At 42.6% G+C, this 20,705-nt stretch overlaps 1 protein-coding gene across 3 annotated transcripts in view; it reads left to right on the forward strand.

Annotated features, from left to right (window-relative positions):
• The first annotated feature begins 4,956 nt into the window (after window positions 1-4,956).
• Window positions 4,957-20,705, forward strand: part of LOC148040124 (ferrochelatase-2, chloroplastic-like) — a 40,750-nt gene continuing 25,001 nt past the window's right edge. The window contains exons 1-3 of one of the 3 annotated variants that reach the window (XM_087696852.1): window positions 4,957-5,329; window positions 5,907-6,216; window positions 6,296-6,439. In XM_087696852.1, coding sequence (XP_087552978.1) covers window positions 5,244-5,329; window positions 5,907-6,216; window positions 6,296-6,439 — 540 coding nt within the window. In that variant the 5' untranslated portion in view covers window positions 4,957-5,243. The remainder of the gene's footprint in view (window positions 5,330-5,906; window positions 6,217-6,295; window positions 6,440-20,705) is intronic. The other 2 variants (XM_087696848.1, XM_087696842.1) reach the window with 2 other exon arrangements.

Here is a 20,705-nt window from a genome sequence, read left to right on the forward strand (position 1 = left end):
TTGATGCATGCCAAAGCCTGCTACCTACGACGGTGAGTGCCATGGGATTGGCACTCATCTAGGAGGGGGGTAATGTTAACCCTCAAACGAACAAGGTGGAAAATCCGAAAAATCTAAAGCAAAAGACAAGGCTAAGGCAAAAGTGAAATGGAAGATGAAGGCGCACCAAATAAGAATCCGAAAACACAAAAAGTGCAAAATAGTCCCGAATTAAGGAGAAAGATGCACAAGAAAAAGTACAAGTCAATACTTTTGTAAAAGAGCACGAGGCCCATCAGGATTTATTTTAAAAGCGTCGAGCTCTCACTTATGCAAATTGTAAAGGTAGATGGGTCGTGGGAAGGGAGCTAGGAAGATAGGAGGACAATGGGAAAAAGGGCCTAGGCCACGACCGACCATGTAAAAAAGGGGATAAGGGGATGACCTCCCAAAAGGGATTTAGGGTTTTGTATATAAAGTTGAAAAGTGAATGAGAAGCTCATTCTTGTGTGTGGCCAAAAGTAGCTCTCTTATTATTATTATTATTCTTGCTTGCTTGAGCTTGTGCTTGAGGGAGTGAGTGCGTGAGCGTGAGCGACCATGGTGGAGAAGCTCTCCGTCTTCTCCTCTCTTATTCTATTCTCTTCTCTTCTCTTATCTTTCTCGCGGCAATGGAGCTCGGTGCGTGGAGCTTGAGGATGGAGCTGGCTTAAAGCTTGCACTTAGATTGTGGAGCCACCGGAGTGCTTGGGAGAGGAGGCAACTCGATCGGGCATGGAGGTAAGCTCACTACACTCGTAGAGATGGATAGCACGTTGGCTATGTGAGAGGTAGCCATTAGTGCTCGACTTGGAACGCTTGAATAATAAGCGGTTCATGGGTCTTCGCGGTTAAGCTCGTACTCGCCTCTACAAGCCTTGTCAAGTGATAACATAATGCCACCAGCCAAAAAATTCCAATCATATAATGAGAATCCTGTAAAGATGCAACAAAATCTATCTATATGAGCAAGATATCCTTAAAGTGCAATTTGAAGAGAATGCATATCATCAAGCTAAAGAAACATTAAGAGCACGTGGTCACAACCACTTAGACCTAGGAGTAACCAAAACCCTATTGTACAATTATGTTGGTGCCATATAAAATAATGTCACTTGGGACACCCACCTTACTAAGAAGAAGATGTACAATTTTGCTTCCACCATATGAAATAATCTCAATTGGGCCACCAATGGCTACCCTTATTATTTGTGGCAGAGTTTGGATCCCTAAAAATTATAAACTATTCTATTTCTTATTTAGGCAATTCAACACTTTAGTTTGGTTGCGAATTGGCTATAATGTTAATGAACTTGGCACTTTCCCACAACTCTTCCTCATCAATCATTCACAACCCCATAACGTCTAAAGAAGTCAAGGGCCTTAACATTGTGATGGCACAAGCTATGTAGGTGGCTTGTCCTTTGATAACGCCCTTTACCTAGTAACTAGAAAAGACCTTCAAGTCTACAACCCCCCTCATCCACATTTCCTTCATTTGTGACATTGATACCAAACCACACTTAACACATGCATGTGCAAGAATATGATACCCAAAGGCAAGTTGACATACTACAATTGTGCTCAAATCTAGAGTAAATCCAATAACTATGAATGACCCCTAAGCTCAATAACTAGGAATCATACCTAACAAGCATGTGATCTCCTCTCCTCCACCATTCCTTTGTTTTTTGCATTAACCTTGGGAGGACATTTGACACCCAAATGCAAGCTAACATACTAGGAACATGACTTTCCTTCAAAGTAAGCCCACATTTGGTCAATCATTGCCACCACTAAGTAGGCTATTTTGAGTCTGAGATCATAAACAAAAGGCAACCTCAAAGTGCCTACCCAAGAGACCTAGCATTCTAAACTCCTACTATGGAACCCTTACCATCCTTAGCTCCATCTTGTTTGTATATCCTGACAATATTTTGAAACCTATGAACAACCCATACAAGGAGAACTAGGATTAGAAAAAAAAGAGGGCATCACCATAAACATGTGAGCTTACCCTAAACTTGTTAGAAGATGTGGATCTATAGCATGAAAAAAGCTATGGTGGGTAGAAGATGAGGACCAAACTCATGATGACATAGACAAGTAGAGACAATCTGTTACACAAGTGAATTAGCTTCCAAGTTGGCAGCTTCGACTCATAAACACAATCTTGTGTAGGATTGACAAAGTTAAGACACTTAACTGAAAGTACAAAGCATCATGACATTGTATTCATTCCATGTGAAAGTGATAGTCAAGTACAATGCTTTATAGAATTTGAGTTGTTCCACTATGGGATTCTGAACATCTCTTCCTAGAGCATACATCATTTGTCTATCTTCTAGCCTCTTCAGGGCATACATTTAGTCTCTATGGGCAAGCATCATTTGCTAAGTGGAGAAGAAGGAGTGGGAGGTGAGGTCCTGGACTTGTCCTGAGTTGGGAATGAGCTCAAAGTGAGCTAAATAAGAGCAAAATGGAGGTGTGCCATGCTCATCTGCGCTCTGATACCATGTTAGAAGATGCAGATCTAGAGCATGACAAAAGCTATGGCGGGTGGAAGATGAGGACCAAACTCATGATGACATAGACAAGTAGAGACAAACAAGTGAATTAGGTTCCAAGATGGCAGCTTGGACTCATAAACACAATCTTGTGTAGGATTGACAAAGTTAAGACACTTAACTAAAAGTACAAAGCATCATGACATTGTATTTATTCCATGTGAAAGTGATAGTCAAGTACAATGCTTTGTAGAATTTGGGTTGTTCCACTCTCCTCACTGCACATATGGGATTCTGAACATCTCTTCCTAGAGCATACATAATTTGTCTATCTTCTAGCCTCTTCAGGGCATACATTTAGCCTCTATGGGCAAGCATCATTTGCTATTCTCAACAAAACCAGCTAACTTGGATGAGCTTGATAAACAACCTTTATCAACATGTTCTTAGATCCTACTTTCTTTAGCTTTCGAACATAGCTGCCTAGCCCATCACTCCATGGATCGACATCTTGTTACCTCAAGTGGAGTTCAAATCCATGTTTAAGCATTAGGATGAGCTAATAGTTAAGTACCGAGCCAACCCTACTATTTTCCATCTTTAAAAAATGACATTTATGTGAAGCAACACATTGTCAACCTTTCCATCTTATAAAAATAGCACCTACTCAAAGCATTATATTGCCAATCGTTCCTTCTACCTTAACCACATAATTTTGATGTTCTCCTCCACAATGGAAGTAAAAACCCTGCATGTGATGCTGCAATCACTCCAAGTAGGATATCTCCTTTTAAAAAAAAGGCAAATCCAAGCTTATAAGACGTTTGTAGCCATGGCTTCCTTAAGGGCCTAAGTTTTTGTTTATGAGCCTTCCAATGAGTCTAAAAAAGCAAACCAATTTTCCATTGTAAAAGCAACCCATGTGGAAAACCTCCCCCAAGAAAGGTGTGTCCTTGTCATAAGGTGGAGTTAGACTTTGGCATCCTCATTTTCTCTTCATAGGGCTAACTAGTGAAGACCAAATTATATCATCATCCAGGCTCGTATATTGGCATCTTTATCTATAGCCTTGAATACCCTCCCAGGTTCTTTAGCTTTGATCTACTCAAAGATCTATTATATGTTAGGTTGCCATAGTATTGTGAGAATACATGTAAGTGGTCTCTAGTCTCCATAGTAGTAGACTTCTTCCATGACTCCTCTCATAGTAGAAGACCTTGGCAAAAGGCTTCACCAATAAGGGTTATATTTGACAATTTAGGTTTATCATATGGAAATTGCCTCTAGATTTGCGTTACATAATGATGTTGCAAACCACTTTCACCTAGGCTAGGCTCACACTTGTTATTTGAAAAAAGTTCATGATGAGGCACTCACCTAGCCTATGCATGACTTAGAGAAGGCCTATTAGGAAGTGATACACCACATGGTTACAAGAAGAACTTGAGTAGTTGCATCACCCTCCTTATGAGCAAGAGTCTTGCTGTGCTTTAAAATAAGAGCTGTTATTTGAGGCTCAAAGTAGTGGTACCAAACTATTGCTGTAAAGTAATCCAAACCCCACACAGCATCCAAGAAACCTCATTTGGAGATCCACAAGGAACCCCATAGAAGTCAACATGCAAAGTATTTAGAAGCAAATTGCCACATTTAACAACATTGGTAGCCAAAAGTCTCCTTATTCTAGCATTCTCTAATCCATATCTCTTGCAATTGCATCTATCTCTCGCAAGTTTGAATGGTTGCATCTATCTTCGTGTCCCAATTGAGTTGCAACTTTCCTCTAACCTCTAGCAACTCTTTCTTTCAAACTTGTGATGAGAGAGAAGATACACCAATTTGAAAGGAGGGGGAACTTTTATAGGACCTAATGGTTTATAACTAAACAAATTGAGAAAATGATCAAAACTTGCAACTCGAGGCTTAACTTCATTCTCGGATGAAGGGTTTATCCACCATGCATCATCTGTGATCTAATATTAATCCAACCTTGCAGCTTGACATTTGCATTGAATTCCATGCTTGTGACCTATCATTGGATTTTACAATTACAAGCTTACATTGTATGCACACGGGGTAGAAAACGCTGTACAAATTCATGATCCCTATTTGTCCAAAGTCTAGTTTAGTTAGGTGTATACAAAAAAGATGGTTGAGAGGTGTGGATGGCATCCCTTCTAGATGCATTGACCTTTTGCATGTTGCAAGCTAGGGCTTGCAAAAAATCATTTGACACGGTCTTCCAACTTCAACCCCTATTACATGAAAGACGGTCTTTCAACTTCAACCTCTATACATGATCTTTCAACGGCCACAGTACACAGTCTTCCAACTTCAACTCGCATTACCGACATTGGTTAGGTTCCCATCGAGGGTGATATTTCTAGTCTTTCTAAGACCAAGCTGCAACTTCTAATGTAATCTTCCAAGTGATAATAATTTACAGAAAATGAGCAAATTTGTAAGGCTCCCGTCCCCCATCTAAGGCTCTCTCCTCCTCGCGTATTCACACGCGCGAACAATGGAACTCTGTGAAAAGCGGCCTTGATTCCCATTCTTGTTAGAGCTGAGGCACCTTTCCTAACTGCAATTGAGCTCAACTGTTCAATCTCTCTCCCTCTACTCCCGTCCCCCCCGTCCCCCGGCTTCCCGCGTGTCTTAACAATTCTTACCAGTGATTCTGCAAACACATGCGTTTCCGTCGACTGTAAGATCAGAATGCAAGCAGAAGCAGCTCCCGGGGGACAGCTCGCGAGCTCTGTCTGTGGACCAAGCATTGCTCGACGTGCCAAAGGCGCCTGTCGGTACGTCTCTATTCTATCTGTGGAATGAAATCGAATTCTTATAGAAACGATACCTTCTGTCATTAAGACGTTCCTGCAAACGAAGTCTTTGTGGAGGGATGCAGCCCGATTTTGTAATAATCTCTTCAATTTGGAGAAAACTGATGCACACATATAATGCATATGACTGTTGTCAATTTCCTAGCCGTCTCATAAAATGATGGAATGTTATTCTGGTCGTGTGTCTCATAGGTGCTGCCATAATGTGTGCATATTTGTGTATCGGTGTATATGCACGCACATTTTGTGCATATGCATCATTGTGCTATATGTAGCCTACAAATGTCACAGCATCACATTGTAACCTGCCTTCATGTATCGTGGGGCTTAACATGTCTACAAACCGCCTCTCAAACTAAACGGCCAGTTTGCTGGCAGTCACATACAATCATGGAACATTGTTGTGAGTTTATGTTCATTGACTTAGTTGCTGTTGTAATGTGTGTATGTGTAGACAGGTGCGCATTTATGTATGTACATTGTTGTGTTTTTTGTAGCCAACAGCATCACATCATAACCTTCCTTCATTTATCTTCAGGTTTAAAAATGTCTGCAAACTGCCTCTCGAACTAAATGGTCTGTCATGCCAAGAAGCCTTAAAGAAGAAAGCTATATCTACAGTTCGAAGAAAGAACACACCAAGTTCAAGCACAGTCAAGAGGACTATATTTTGTTCATCAAACAAGATTCGGCTACATGCAACTGGTGCAGCAGTAAGTGCAGTTAAAGGGGCTACAGAGCGATCTAAGTTTGAGAAAGACAATATTGGGGTCCTGCTACTCAATCTAGGAGGGCCTGAAACATTGGAAGATGTCCAGCCTTTTTTGTTTAACCTGTTTGCAGATCCAGTAAGGAATCTACCTGAATCTTCTCTACAGCTGTAAATGGCATTGTGTTAATTGCAGTTCCTTATGTGTTTGGAAGCAGGACATTATTCGTCTTCCAAGGATTCTGAAGTTTCTTCAGCTGCCTTTGGCTAAGTTCATATCCATGATGCGAGCTCCAAAAAGTAAAGAAGGATATGCATCGATTGGTGGAGGCTCACCACTACGCAAGATAACTGAAGAACAGGTGAATGAGCTCATCTGTGCTATTTCTCACTTTCTTACTCTTGTGATTTACAAAGCAGTAGACTATCCCACGTCGAATTGATTTTATAGAATTGCGTGGTGGTTTAATGTGTAGTTTCTGATGTCCATACTGTGTCTTAAAAAGCAGTACACAAATTGCAGTACATAAGCTCTGATGATTAACATTGGTGTTCTAGTTGTGGAATTTGCTTTACCTTCTAGACATCTTATGATGTGCGAAAAGGATAATCCAACACTAACTTACTGCTTAAGCTGTCAAACGAGAAAGTTTTCATGAATTTGCCAGGTACTGTTCATTGTGTGCTTAGCTGATGTAGCTGCAAGTTAGATGTTTTTTCAATCTTTAGTAATCTCCCCTCTGTTCTGTCACATACATAGAAGCATTTGTTTGATGCAAGTTCATAACATTAATAGACCTTAGAGTGAATGGTTTTACTTGTTATCCTAGTTGTGTTAGAGCCTGCAGTTCGGAATGAAAAGTATTGCGGTGGCAGCAAAGAAGATATAGCTGGTGAGCCCTGTGGAAAAAGTCTAGTATGCAGTTCATAGGGTGAAAAGCACCCAAGGTGGTTGTCATCATTAGCCTTATGCACTTCCCCATACTTTTGTGGCTATGTTGCTGTGTGAATCACATAAGAGTGGTGTAAATAATAAAACTTGGTTCTCTTAGCCTTCTCCAAAACACAGCAAGGATTATGAGATAACACAATATGTATGCATATGACATCTCTTACATGCAAACTCTATACCTCAGAATGTGCACATTTCAATAGAAAGTTGGTATGAGTAAGATATTGGCTACAAGGCAGTAGCCTAGTGAAATTGATATTGACTATCACATTTGCCATGGAGATTTGCATTTTTGTGGGGCACAGTGTCACAACTTGGAAACTCCATTTTCTAATAGCTATCTTTGCTTTTGTTGTTTGGTTGTTTCCTAAGTTGGGCCAAATATCACCCAAAGATTGCTCTTAGTGCTTCTTGGTTGATCCTTTGCCAAGTTATGTTAGTGTGCCAGCTTTCAAGTTATTTCAGTGTGCTTCTCAAACTTTTTCCTTTCATACTTTGTGTCATATAGAAGTTTACATGTTGGATAGCATTTTCTGGACATCATTTGGTAGCTATTTCTTAGTCTTGAGACATTACTGGTGGACTAGGTTGGCCCTTGTCATTGCCGTTTCCATTGCATGCAACCATGTTTGGCAACTTGGGATCTTGTTTCTCTAGTTGTCTACACCATCTTGTGGTTATCAAAGAGCTTTGGCTTGGCTAAGAGTGGCAATGGAGTGGAACTATAGTGCTCATTGGATGTATCTTGCTTCCTCTTCAATTTCTTTGTGTCATCACTCAGCTTTTTGTTAATCTTGAGGGGTCCTTTCTTCCTTGGTGCATACCAAGTATGTGTAAGGCTTGGCCCATGTCCTTCATCTCAAAGCTCTTCTTGAGCAGAGTCTTTAAAGCATCCAACTCAGCATGAGCACTCCTAGCAATAAGCATATCATCAATGTAAAGCTCCAAGATAATAAGACTACCATCATGGGCCTTCTTTGTATATAGACGTGGATCCATATCACTTGGGAAATGCCCATGTGAATGTATGAAAGCATCAAACTCATTCCTAGTTCCCTTGTCGTTGGCCTTTTGGGTCTTATCCTACCAAGACAAGCTCCCATCAGCCACATGCTTCAACCTTGATAGGGTATATAGACATCTTATATATGCTGAGCTATCTAGTGTTGCTAAAGGGTTACCTTGGGGGATTTGTCCAGTATGGAGGTTATACTAAACTACCAAAACATGCCTCCTAAGTTAATTCATCCCACCCCCTCATCCTTTATCCATGTTTTGTGCTAGGCTCTCCACCATCCTCCTCTCATCAACCTGCTGCCACCACCATCTCTAGAGTGCTGCATCATCATTTGGAGGATTTTTGGTTAGATAACTTCATCACCAGTCCATGCATTATCTTCCATTGCTGGTGTCTCCCTCTAGGTTAGAAACTGGGTGGGGGTCCTTATACCTCCCCTTCCCGAGAGGTCACCCATCCTAGTATTGTTCATGCCAGTGCATGCTTAATTGGAAGTTTTCCATAATTGGGCTAGCCATCTAGCCCCCAAAACCTTAAGGTGATGGATGACCTCTAGTCTATTCAATTATGGAAACCTTCCTCCATTTGGCCTAGGATTCAAACCTAGTCTCAACACATCACTGCTACATTTATAGTGAGCTAGTTTTTTGTTGCAAGTGTGGATTGCATTTCCAGCACCTCCTTGGCTGCATTTTCATCATCATTCAGCTGCCTTTACTGTTGATCTACCTGTGGAGGTTTACTAGCAACTATATTTTGTGTCTCAGCACTCTTTTTCACCTGTAACCACTGCTGTTCAGCCATCTGCTCACCTTGGGGGCCATGTTTTCACCATCTGAGTGCTATCCAGCACTGAATCAACATTTGTTGCAGTCACCAGCATTCTCAGCCCTCTCTCGTGCTTGCATTTTGGGACTACTACCCAGCACCAACATCAACATCTGTTGCAGTTACCAGCACTCTCATCCTCACCGATGCTTGTGCTTTGGTTGCCAATTACTGCTCACTTCATCAAACTTTGTCGGCAGGCTATACATTGCTATGCACTTTCATTCCAACTTCATAGACTGCTGCATTTTTGACATCCAGCTTGCTACCTTACTGTCTTCAGACTTCAGCCCTTTGCACCAGGCATCTACTCCATGACATCATCTATTGAATCGATTGTCCCTTGGTGGTTGTGTTTCATCACTCTCAGCTCCAATCTACTTGATTGTTATCATTTTTAGTTGCACTTGGGATCCATTCTTGTAGAACGACACTCTCTAAAGCTTTCCTCAGTCCACTTCAACGAGAGAGAGTGGCTGATGGCAGTCTCCACTCCTTGGGCTCCCTACAGTTCTATTACATTCTCTTCATCCATTCATTTGTTAGCATTAATTCATCACTTTTTTGTTCTTTCCTTTTGCGTTCTTGTTTGAGATCATTGTGTCTTAGTCGTGTCTGTACACTTTGAGTGTTTTTTGTGTGCAAACCATAACATATCTTCACATGGCATCAAAGCGGATGCTCTTTTGAGAGTATTGTGCGGCTATTTTGAAAAGCTTTGTATGCATGAGTGACACATATCTAACTCATAATGGCTTAGATCTCTTCATCTTGGGATCCTTTGGTGTCTTTTCAAGCTAGTCCTTCATTGGAGCATAGTTGTCAGGTATGAAAAGTACGGTACGGTATGGTACAATAAAACACGGTACTAAATGGTACCTTAAGATTTTATAAGGTACGGTACGATATTAGTACGAGAAAAAAATTAACTTCATTATTTTGAACTATAGATGATAGAACAGATGTTTAAAGTCTAAATAGCAATGCTATTGGAGTATATAAGATGAATACTTGAGGGTAACATGCAAAACCTCTGTGGCATATGCTGCATGCGCAACATGCGCTACAACTTACAAGTACATATATAGGAGTGGATACATCATACATGAATGATCATACAAATAAGAGGCATGTATGCTTGAGAGAGAGAGAGAGAGAGAGAGAGAGAGAGAGAGAGAGAGAGAGAGAGAGAATGACATGAGATGCTTTATTAATGTCTACAAGAGGCCAAAATGGCCTGTGAGACCAACAGTTACCAAACAAACAACCAAAGGTTTTGGTAAAAGATTTATGAATTTTGTTATGGTTTTGTTTGGCATTGCTAAGGCTAAAGTAGCTACCGATGGTACATTCACCAATTCGTGTACTCTCAAAAGGTACATTAGGCCAAGCTATCCTCTGGCCTAGTTTTATTAGCAATGTGTACTAATGCTTTGGGTTGGGTGGTGCAAAACGAGCTGTGAACATAGGTAAAATCAATAGGATTAAGCTACTTGATGATTCTCAAATGGTGCTAGATTTATTTATTGATGACACTAACATATTGTGAAAAATGATGGGACATCAATTAGAAATGTTTGGAACTGCTTGAATACCTTATGTATGGCCTTTGGCTCTAGGATAAATCATAACAAAACATGTATGAGGAGTCTAATCAAGCTTCCACCCCCTTTCTTGGTTGATCGATCAAGGCTACAAAATCACCACCACCACCACAACAACAACAGTCAACAACCCAAACCACCACCACCAACCACGCAAAAAAGAAGAAGGTACGAATTCGTACGGTACGAATCGTATAGTACGAACCAGTTCGTACTACGTACGAGTGCAACTATGCATTGGAGACCCTAATGAGGCATTATGGTTTCGTTGTGGAGGACATTGTTCTATCATCTTGCTCCACTTATTTTTCACGTAGGTACCATTCACTAAAGCCCTACTTTTCTTCTTTTCATATTCCTTGTTTCGAAGGTGCTTCTTAGTTGAGGCACTCAATTGATGAGATTGGTCGGCTCTCAGATCAAAGACGATACAAAAAATACGATTGGAAATTTTAAGTCTTTAGATTAGCTGGACTCTTTGGCAAGTTCATACAATCCATTTTTGTGCCATCTTGATTCGGGCTATGTTGCTCCTTCTGTTATGTAGAAATCAGTTCTAAGCTACCATTGAGACCCAAATCACTACTAGTATTATTAAAGAGGAAACTGTGCGATCAAAAGTGCTCCACAAGGTACACGCATACCTTCTGTTCCATTTAAGTACGAGTTTGGTTCAAGGAAATGCTCGAGCACCGATAGATAAACACAAAGCATATGACAAACACTGTATGTGGAAGGTCAAGATGTAGAATGCATAGATGATTGAATGAATGAGTAATTCCTTGAATATGCTACAAGGACCTCAAACCTCCACATCTTGGAGATTAGGGTGAGGTGATTGAGAGTGGTGTGTTAAGAGACATGGGGAACAACTTTGAGATGTGTGCCATACTCGTGATGGATCCCGTAACACAGCAAGAGTAGTCCACCAGGCTAGATGATGATGTTGATGACAATTGAGGGAGCAAAACTCAATTCTCCATAGTTAGTGAAAAGCCAGGATCATAGTGGTAGTGTAACACATTATAGATGCTAGAAAATGCAACTTTGATGATGAGGATGATGGTGTTAGTAGGTCATATAGCAGTAGTAGATGTGATGTCAGCTTATTGGCATGTCTGAGTAGGTACAACTGAAAAAGTCTGCTTGGAGCAGCCAAAATGACAGTGGCAATGTTGAGCCACTTAATTAGGGTTTTCACCTAATACTAGATTACAATGCATTAATCCCTATTTAGTTCTCCTTAAATAGTCCCCAAAAGCAATTATTGCTTGTTACAAAAAGTGAATGGTTTGAAGAGTTGGACAAATTTACCAAAATCCTCTATTACTAGACTGAATTGTTAGGCATCCCTTCATCCTCGATCATTCATTCTCCCCAGCCTTTCGGTCCCCCATCCTACTACCCTAACATTGCTGACCATACTCATTCAAAGGAGCTGCTGGTCATCTATCAGTTGTTGCTATCATCCCACTTGCTTCTGTCCATGTGGAGGACATTGCCATCGGTGGAGAATCATCTTAGCTTGCTGCCCAACCAGCCACCATCTGCATGACCTATTCTCGTTGCATTTTGGTGGTTGCATGTTGTGTATTGCTGCCCTACAAGTCATGCCTTGTTGGCGACCTCGTTTCTCAACACGGTGACCTGTTGGTGACCAACCTATTAAGAAAACTGCTAGGGTTTGCATTGAGGACACATAGAGTGTATGACCACAACAGAAACACAAAGAGACAGACACAGACACAGAGGGCAAAACTCAAACCCTAAATGCAAAACTCAAAACTCAAACCCTAAACACAAAACTAAAAACTCAAACAGAGAAACTCAAACACAAATAGAAGAAGGGAGAGAGAGAACACAACTATGAAGTGAATGAATGCTGTAAATGAATGTAGTGTATAGTGTGCTCAAAGGTAGAGCAATGTCGAAGTGTGACGTCCACCGGAGATGGATTCCAAGTCTGTGACCACCAGTCGGAGTGTAGGAGTGTTGAATAGTGAATGACAACAGGCTGGTCACCAAAACACAGCAGTCTCGAGGCTGGAAACTGGTAAATGCAGCAGTGTACCATCGATTGGAGGCTGGAAACTGTGCACAGTCTGCTGTAAACAGCAAGCTGAAATAGTGTCTAATGTGGCTGGCGATAATTGGATGATCAGATCGCAGTAGATGATGATGTCGCCAACAGCTGACTTCAACATGGATGAAGGCGCCAGTAGCAGGAGCAAACACAGATGGAGTGGTAGCAGTCTTGAGGGTTGGACAGCCACGTGGGAGGAGGCTGATGGCTGAAATCTGCACGTGGAGTGAGAAACTTGCACAGACGGAATTAGGGCTGAATGGGGGCAACTGTGTATTTATAGATGAGGAAGGGTGCCCCAAAAATTCGAGTTTCCACTGAACTTTGTCGAACTGCTCCCCGTTTTAGGGTTTTACTCTAAAAGAGCATTTTTTCATGTGTTTTGGGGCTGTTTAAGAGGCTAATCAGCAAGTAATGCATGTTTTAGATCAACACCCCATCTCAGGCCCAAAACTGAGCCAAAAGGATAGGCCAACCACTGTGATGTTTATTGACCCTAAGGTGTCCCACCCCAAAGCAGCCAGGGCATTGGACAAAGGGTGCACGTCGGCTGCTCAGTGGCCTATCAAGACTACATAGGTGATGGTTATCTTACATGGAACCACATGGAACTTTTTTTTTGTTTTTAAAATTTTTTTTAATAAGGGAGGTAAATTTTATGGGATGCGGCTGATTGAGTAAAAGTGACCCAGAAGACGGGAGTAGGGAGGGTATACCCAATACATCACAAAACAATACAGGCTAACCCATCCACTCAGGATGTTGATGACGAGGAAAAATAGGTGATGAGGTATCCATGTGATGAAGGAGAATGGTGGTGTGGTAAGAACAGCCACCGGTGGAAACAGCTTAGGATCCACTCAAGTGGTGCTCTGCACAATGAGATGCAAAGTATGCTACATGCTGAAGAATGCTCATGCAGTAGGTGCCACTTGGACAGTGTCCCTCATGGGAAATTGTTCACTTGCCCAAGCGCCCTAGTACAAAGATAATGAAATCATGCAATGCAAAGGGTAAGGTACAATAGGGGGGAAAAAGCCGATATCGAAGACAAAGTGTTGAAGCTTGTAGAATACCAAGAAGGGTAGGAATCCCCCTCTCAACTTGGATATAGATGCTGAAGAAGGAAGAGAAGTCTAATATCGGTCTTTGTATGGTTCTGAGAACCATAAGGAATGAAAGAAGAGGAAGTGGACGAAGCTCCCTACTAGAAGAGCAAGGTAGAAGTCACCACCATGATAGCATCGAGAGAGATGCTGCACGATCCGTCTCGGGAAGGGAAACCCCGATGCTGGAAGAAGAGCAAGCACTCCTAGGATGATGAAGCCATAAAGGAATGGTGCGCATCTCCACGTCTCTACCCTAGGTAGACCAAAGCAATCTGCAAGTTAGCCCTACACTGAAAGACAAACCTTGCAAAAGAGATGAGAATCTGCAAACATAGAGATTAGTGGTGAGATGCTCCAAAGCAAAACATAACAGAAAGGAAATCTAACTCAAAATAAATGCAATGAATGTGTATGTGTGTGAGTAAATGTAGCAGAAGTCAAAAGAATGGAAAAGCTAAAGACAATGAATCCTATGGGCCTGACTCTAAGAGCGCGAAAAATGAATCCTAGATTGACCTAGGGTATCGGAAAGGACCTAGAGACATGTGAGTCTAAGAAGGTGGCCACCATCGCGTACGTCCAGTAGCAGGGCTCTGCCAAGGGAATGCTTGACGAGATGGGGAGGAAGGTGAGATAGATGCATGAAGAGCAACGGGATCAGAACTTGCAGACCAATCAGCCAATCCCTCAGGGGTAGTGAAAGAGATGCGCTGCTAAGGCTGTACTCGAGCCACATGTCTAGCAGCAACAACGGGTGCTAAAGGAGCAGATGAAGCAGAAGCGGAAGGCGTAGCCCCGTTGGACTGTGGAGTGGTTTGCTGAGGCTTTTTAGGTGGAAAACCTTGGTCCTTAGAGCGACACTCCTCGTCCACATGGCTTGCTCTCTGGCAGTGTGTGCAAAATCGTTTTTTTTAGGGAGTTGCTGCCAGATAGGTCTAGATTCTTTGGTTCCATCTGAGGAAGAGAAGTCACCCTTTGATTGGCTTGCCTTCTCATCTTGTGAGTTTTTGCCACTGGTGGTTTTCTGTAATGTGTCCGCCTATCAGCTTTTCTAGCACGTTTTAGTGGTCCATTGAGAAACGAATCTAAGCGTCACCGCCCGGCACTCCCATGGAATGTTCTGTGGTTTGTTGCCTAGGGTTTCTCGAGTCCGTCTCGCAACGGAACGTTCACGGCCAAACCCACTAGGATCGACTTGAAATCTGGGTTCCTAGGGCCAAGGTTTCCTAACAACATTCCAGCGTCGGGTTTTGGACATTCTACTTTATGCAGAGATACTCAATCCGAAGCAGATCCATACCGCACTTGGCTCAAAGAGAATGGGAAACGTGAGGGATGTGCCGCTCAACCTCTCTGTTCGTAGGACATAGTCCCATTCTGGTCCCCTAAAACGGCATGAATCGAGTTCTAACTTAACAATACCTAAAGTCGAACGGCGCTAAAACCTTGTGAGAAGCCTCCTAGTTATCTGGGACTACCCTGTCGTAGAACGGACCCGTCGGGGATTTCGTCCATCTGCTTTTCTTGATAGCTTTAGTTTTCTAATTACGTCCTACTACATTTATGTGCAACATTTACAATTAGCTTCATTAATTAAGCCTTTTAGGGAATAGGGTTCGTTCGCGTAATTTACAGCACCAATACGAAAACAAGACAAGCAGTCCTTTTGACAAACAAGTTCCTTAACTTATCTTCAAGTTAATCTTTGTCTCTTGCCCATACAGGAGAAATTATATATTCCCTTTTGTCCAATAGAAGTCCCGGTCCAAATCACATGGCACCATAATTTCCATCCATTATCTAGAATAGGATCTTTCAACGCCCTAGATGTTGGGCTCGTGGCAGTCTACATCTCCGTTCTGGGCTTAGCAAGGGGTGTCCAGAGCTCCATTGACCCCTAGCGTCCTAGGAGTGAGACACAACATTCGTGGTTGGCCTTTTTATCACTCGATCTTCGGCCCGTGAATCGAGCAGTACCCTCTCGGGTTGAAATGCGGTGTAACCTTGGAGATGATTCACCTGTGCAAAATATCCGTCCTTAATTAATCCAATTTAGAACCAAGCACAATCAAGGCAATTAGCCTAATATCATCTTCCAAGAAGATCATTCCTTTATTCCCATGGCATATTGTCATTACAAACCCCTGCCATGCATTTACCATCAAACACAAGCACTTGGAATAATCATCCAATTCACATCCCACAATTAGTTTAATGCAAAGACATTTAGGATGCTATTTAATCAATCCACAAAACAATGGTATCCTTTTTCCAAACATTACAGTAATAGTCGCGATAGCCTTCCATCGCATGTTCGCTCTCTCCCTTGGGATCTAAGCGATTCCATGTAGAAATACTTAATACTTTGGCTAAGACACATGCCAAGGTCTTACGTAAATTCTATTGAGCACTTATATTGATCAATGACCTAACTCTCTTCTTAGCAAGTTCGAAAGCATCGGCCTTTCCTTTGTCTCGGGTTTTCCTAAACCCTTGAGCTCTCTACTTGCTCTTGAGGGTCAGAGTTGTCTGTAACCAGTCCAATCCCCAATTTTGGATGGATAAATATAGTGTTTATTGGGCGGATCCCAAGGCAACTTAGCCTCTAATCCTTATGATCATCGTTTGTACTAGTTAAGTACAACGTTAAGATTCCCAATCTAACTGCATGAGCTACTAGCGAGAGTTCAGTCAAAGTCTAGAGCTTCGAAAACAATTCTCTTCTAGAATAAGTTGCTTGCCATGCAATCTATCAGACATGTGAGTTGTGACATATACCTTTGAAATGATGAAAATTGCACCTACTATTGCGAGGACGGAAATCTGACAATGCTCGAGTCTTTTATGAATTCATCATATAGCATTTAAATACAATGGTCTTCTCTTGATACGCGCATTTGGGGAATTCGGTCTGTCGAATACTTGCGATGCAATTTATCCTTCTTAATGTCCTATCCTCGTACAAATCTAATGCATTTCATGCGGGACTCAAAGCAAGCATTTATCAGATTGAAAATACATTACTTACGATTGGCACCGTGGTTGGATACGCAGTGATGTCCTCGCTCGAGGCTTTCGTTGGGGGATTGCCATTTGGGTGTGACAACTTCCGCTTGGGTGCCATCCCTGATCCCTTCTTTTTAGACGTGCTTTGCATAGGACTTCCGCATCTTGTATTCAATTAGCAAGGCCAATTGGGGAGCGAGATGAGCTTGTGGTTGAGGGATAATCACGCGGAAACGAAGTATCGGTCCGTGGCATACGGGAGAGAAGATATGCATGTGAACACCCTCTACGGAAGGGAAAGGCTCCTTCTTCTCCTCTTCTTCTCCCTCTCTCTTCCTCTCCCTATCTGTTTTTCTTCTTCTTCTCTTCTTTTCCCTCTCTCTCCCTCTCTTCTTCTCTTCTTCTTCTTATTCTCTTCTCCTCCTCTCTCTCTCTCTCTCTTCTTCTCTTCTTCTCCTCCTCTCTCTCTCTCCCTCTTCTTCTTCTTCTTCTTCTTCTTCTTCTTCTCTTCCTCTTCTCTCTCTCTCTCCCTCTTCTTCTTCTTCTTCTTCTTCTTCTTCTTCTTCTTCTTCTTCTCTTCCTCTTCTCTCTCTCTCTCCCTCTTCTTCTCCTCTCTCTCTCTCTCCCTCTTCTTATTCTTCTCTTTATCTCCTCTCTCTCTCTCTTTTTTTTCCGTAAATCCTCTCTCTCTCTCTCTCTCTCTCTCTCTCTCTTCTTCTTCTCTTCTCCTCTCTCCCTCTCTTCTTCTTATTCCTCTCTTCTTCTTCTCCTCTCTCTCTCTCCCTCTCTCTTCCTCTCCCTCTCTCTCTTCCTCCTCTCAGGCCAGCAGCAATTGGGGGGGGCAAGAGGTGGTCTTTCTCCCTCTTTCTCCCTCTCCTCCTTGCAGCGTCATGGCCCCCTCTGTGCTGTTCTTTCTACGTGCCGATTGGGGGGGGGGGGGGTTTATAGTGGAAAGGGTGAGGGGTATTATGGGGGGATGTGGGGAGGAGGTGGGGTTACTGGTGTCTCCCTCCACCCACCTCTCACAGGTGCATGGCGGCGGGGGTTCTAGGTGGCCGCGGTTGGTCAGGGGAAATCAAGGGGGGAGGGGTAGGCCACATGGCCTTACCTCTCCATCGTTGTCATCTCTGTCTGCGTCGATGACTCCCTTCCACCCGCCACGTCGTCCTCCTCTCCCGTCATCTTCCCCTCGTTTAGTCATCCTCGTTCTTTTCTTCCCTTCCTCGCCATCTGTCGTTGGCGATGACAGGGGGGAAATTTCCTTTAATTTTTTTAGGGAGGGGTGGTTTCTCTGTGGGACATTACATCCTCTCCCCCTTAGAGAACTCGAGATGTCCTCATCTCGGAAGAATTGGGGAAGACAAGCGCTGTTGGGGCTCAAGGCCTATGGGTTAGGATCCACCATGCGTCCGCTGTGCTACTCTTAATGATTCAAGTAGTGCAACTTGTATTATCCCAATTAACCACAGGCACAAGAGTAAAGTTTATTCAATACAAGTTGTATTTCATGTCGACAAAATTTCTAGGATTTCTAATCATCCTGAAGAGATGTTGTAGGTTCTAGGTCTTCGTCTTCATGTGATTCCTCTATATATCCATAGACTGCACTTGTGTAGCTTCGTTTGCTTGGAGGCTCAATGTCTTTTAGACTTAAGTCAGGACAATCAGCTTGGATGTGTCCTAGCTCATTGCAGTGGAAGCATTGACGGTAGGGACATCTCCTACGGATGTGCCCTATCTCTCCACATGTGTGGCATTTCTTGCCTTGATCTCGGAAAACATCTTTGTCACAATTGCTCAACCCAAGTTCTTGGACGATTGGCTTTGCTCGAAGTAATGCATCTTGCAAGTTCGTTGGACGCATTGCTTCCAGACGATGGTTCAGAGGAGTGTTTAGGCCATGGCAAAACTTGGATACTTGCTGTGCAATATCCACAGGCGATGCGTATTTTAGTAGGGTTACAAACTTTGAGTAGTAAGCTTCCAAGGTTGATTCCAATTGCTTAAGCTTGAATAATTCATTTATCTTCAAAGTCTGGTAGGTCGGCGGAAGGTATCGTCCATGTACCGCATCTTTTAGCTGAGCCCAAGTAACAGGGGCTTCAGAGAGACCTTGATCTTTGCACCATTGCTTCCACCATAACCGAGTCTGGCTAAGTAGCTTAAGTTTGGCTATCATTGCTTGATTGGTAGAGGCAGTTCCCGAAGTAGAGAAATAGTCATTCATCGACTCAATCCATGTCTCCGCCTCTGTTGCGACGTCTAACCCTTCTCCATCAAACTCCGGTGTCCTAATTTGCTTGAGAATGAATTTTTTCTCTTGCATGTTAGCATTCGTAGGTGCGGAAGGTGCGTGACAATCAAGCCATACCACTTAGGTTATTCTGTTTAGGATATGTCTATGAACCATACATTAATCAGTCACGCAACATTACGAAGATTCGGTCTGATACCAACTGTAACGTGTCCGCCCCTGGGAATGTTTCGGGGTTTGTCGCCTAGGGTTTCCCGAGTCCGTCTCGCAACGGAACGTTCACGGCCAAACCCACTAGGATCGACCTGGAATTTGGGTTCCTAGGGCCAAGGTCTCCTAACAGCAGTCCGGCGTCGGGTTTTGGACATCCTACTTTACGCAGAGATAACCAATCCAAAGAAGGTCTATACCGCACTTGGTTCAAAGAGAACGGGAAACGAGAGGGATACGCCGCTCAACCTCTCTGCCGTAGGGCATAGTCTTATTCCGGTCCCCTAAAACGGCATGAATCGGGTTCTAACTTAACAATACCTAAAGCCGAACGACGCTAAAATCTTGTGAGAAGCCTCCCAGTTCTCTGGGACCGTCCTGCCATAGGACGGACTTGTCAGGGATTCCGTCCACCTGCTTCCCTTGATAGATTTAGTTTTCTAATTACGTCCTACCACATTTATGTGCGACATTTAAAGTCAACTTCATTAATTAAGCCTTTTAGGAAACAAGGTCGTTCGCGTAATTTACAACACCAACACGAAAACAAGACAAGCAGTCCTTTTGATAAATAAGTTACTTAACTTATCTTTAAGTTAATCTTTGTCTCCTATCCATACAAGAGAAATTATATATTCCCTTTTGTTCAACAGAAGCCCTGATCTAAATGATATGGCACCATAATTTCCATCCATTATCTAGAATAGGATCTTTCAATGCCCTCGACGTTGGGCTCACGACAGTCTATAGCTCCGTTTCGGGCTCGGCAAGGGGTGTCTAGAGCTCCACTGATCTCAAGCGTCGTAGAAGTGAGACACAACATCCGTGGTTGGCCTTTTCACCACTCGATCTTCGGCCCGTGAATCGAGCAATGCCCTCTCAGGTTTAAATGCGGTGTAACCTTGGAGATGATCCACCCGTGCAAAATATCTGTCCTTAATTAATCCAATTTAGAACCAAGCACAATCAAGGCAATCAGCCTAATATCATCTTCCAAGAAGATCATTCCTTTATTTCCATGGCATATTGTCATTACAGACCCCTGCCATGCATTTACCATCAAACACAAGCACTTGGAATAATCATCCAATTCACATCCCACAATCAGTTTAATGCAAAGACATTTAGGATGTTATTTAATCAATCCACAAAACAATGGTATCCTTTTTCCAAACATTATAGTAATAGTCGCGATAGACTTCCATCGCATGTTCGCTCTCCCCCTTGGGATCTAAGCGATTCCATGCAGAAATACTTAATACTTTGGCTAAGACACATGCCAAGGTCTTATGTAAATTCTATTGAGCACTTAGATTGATCAATGACCTAACTCTCTTCTTAACAAGTTCGAAAGCATCGGCCTTTCCTTTGTCTCAGGTTTCCCTAATCCCTTGAGCTCTCTACTTGCCCTTGAGGCCCGGAGTTGTCTGTAACCAGTCCAATCTCGAATTTTGGATGGATAAACATAGTGTTTATTGGGCGGATCCTAAGGCAATTTAGCCTCTAATCCTTATAATCATTGTTTGTACTAGTTAAGTACAACGTCAAGATTCCCAATCTAACG

The sequence above is a fragment of the Lygodium microphyllum genome, chromosome 2 (genome assembly GCF_053477565.2).
Source record: "Lygodium microphyllum isolate KBCC chromosome 2, Lygodium_microphyllum_v1.1.10, whole genome shotgun sequence".
Taxonomy (NCBI): domain Eukaryota; kingdom Viridiplantae; phylum Streptophyta; class Polypodiopsida; order Schizaeales; family Lygodiaceae; genus Lygodium; species Lygodium microphyllum.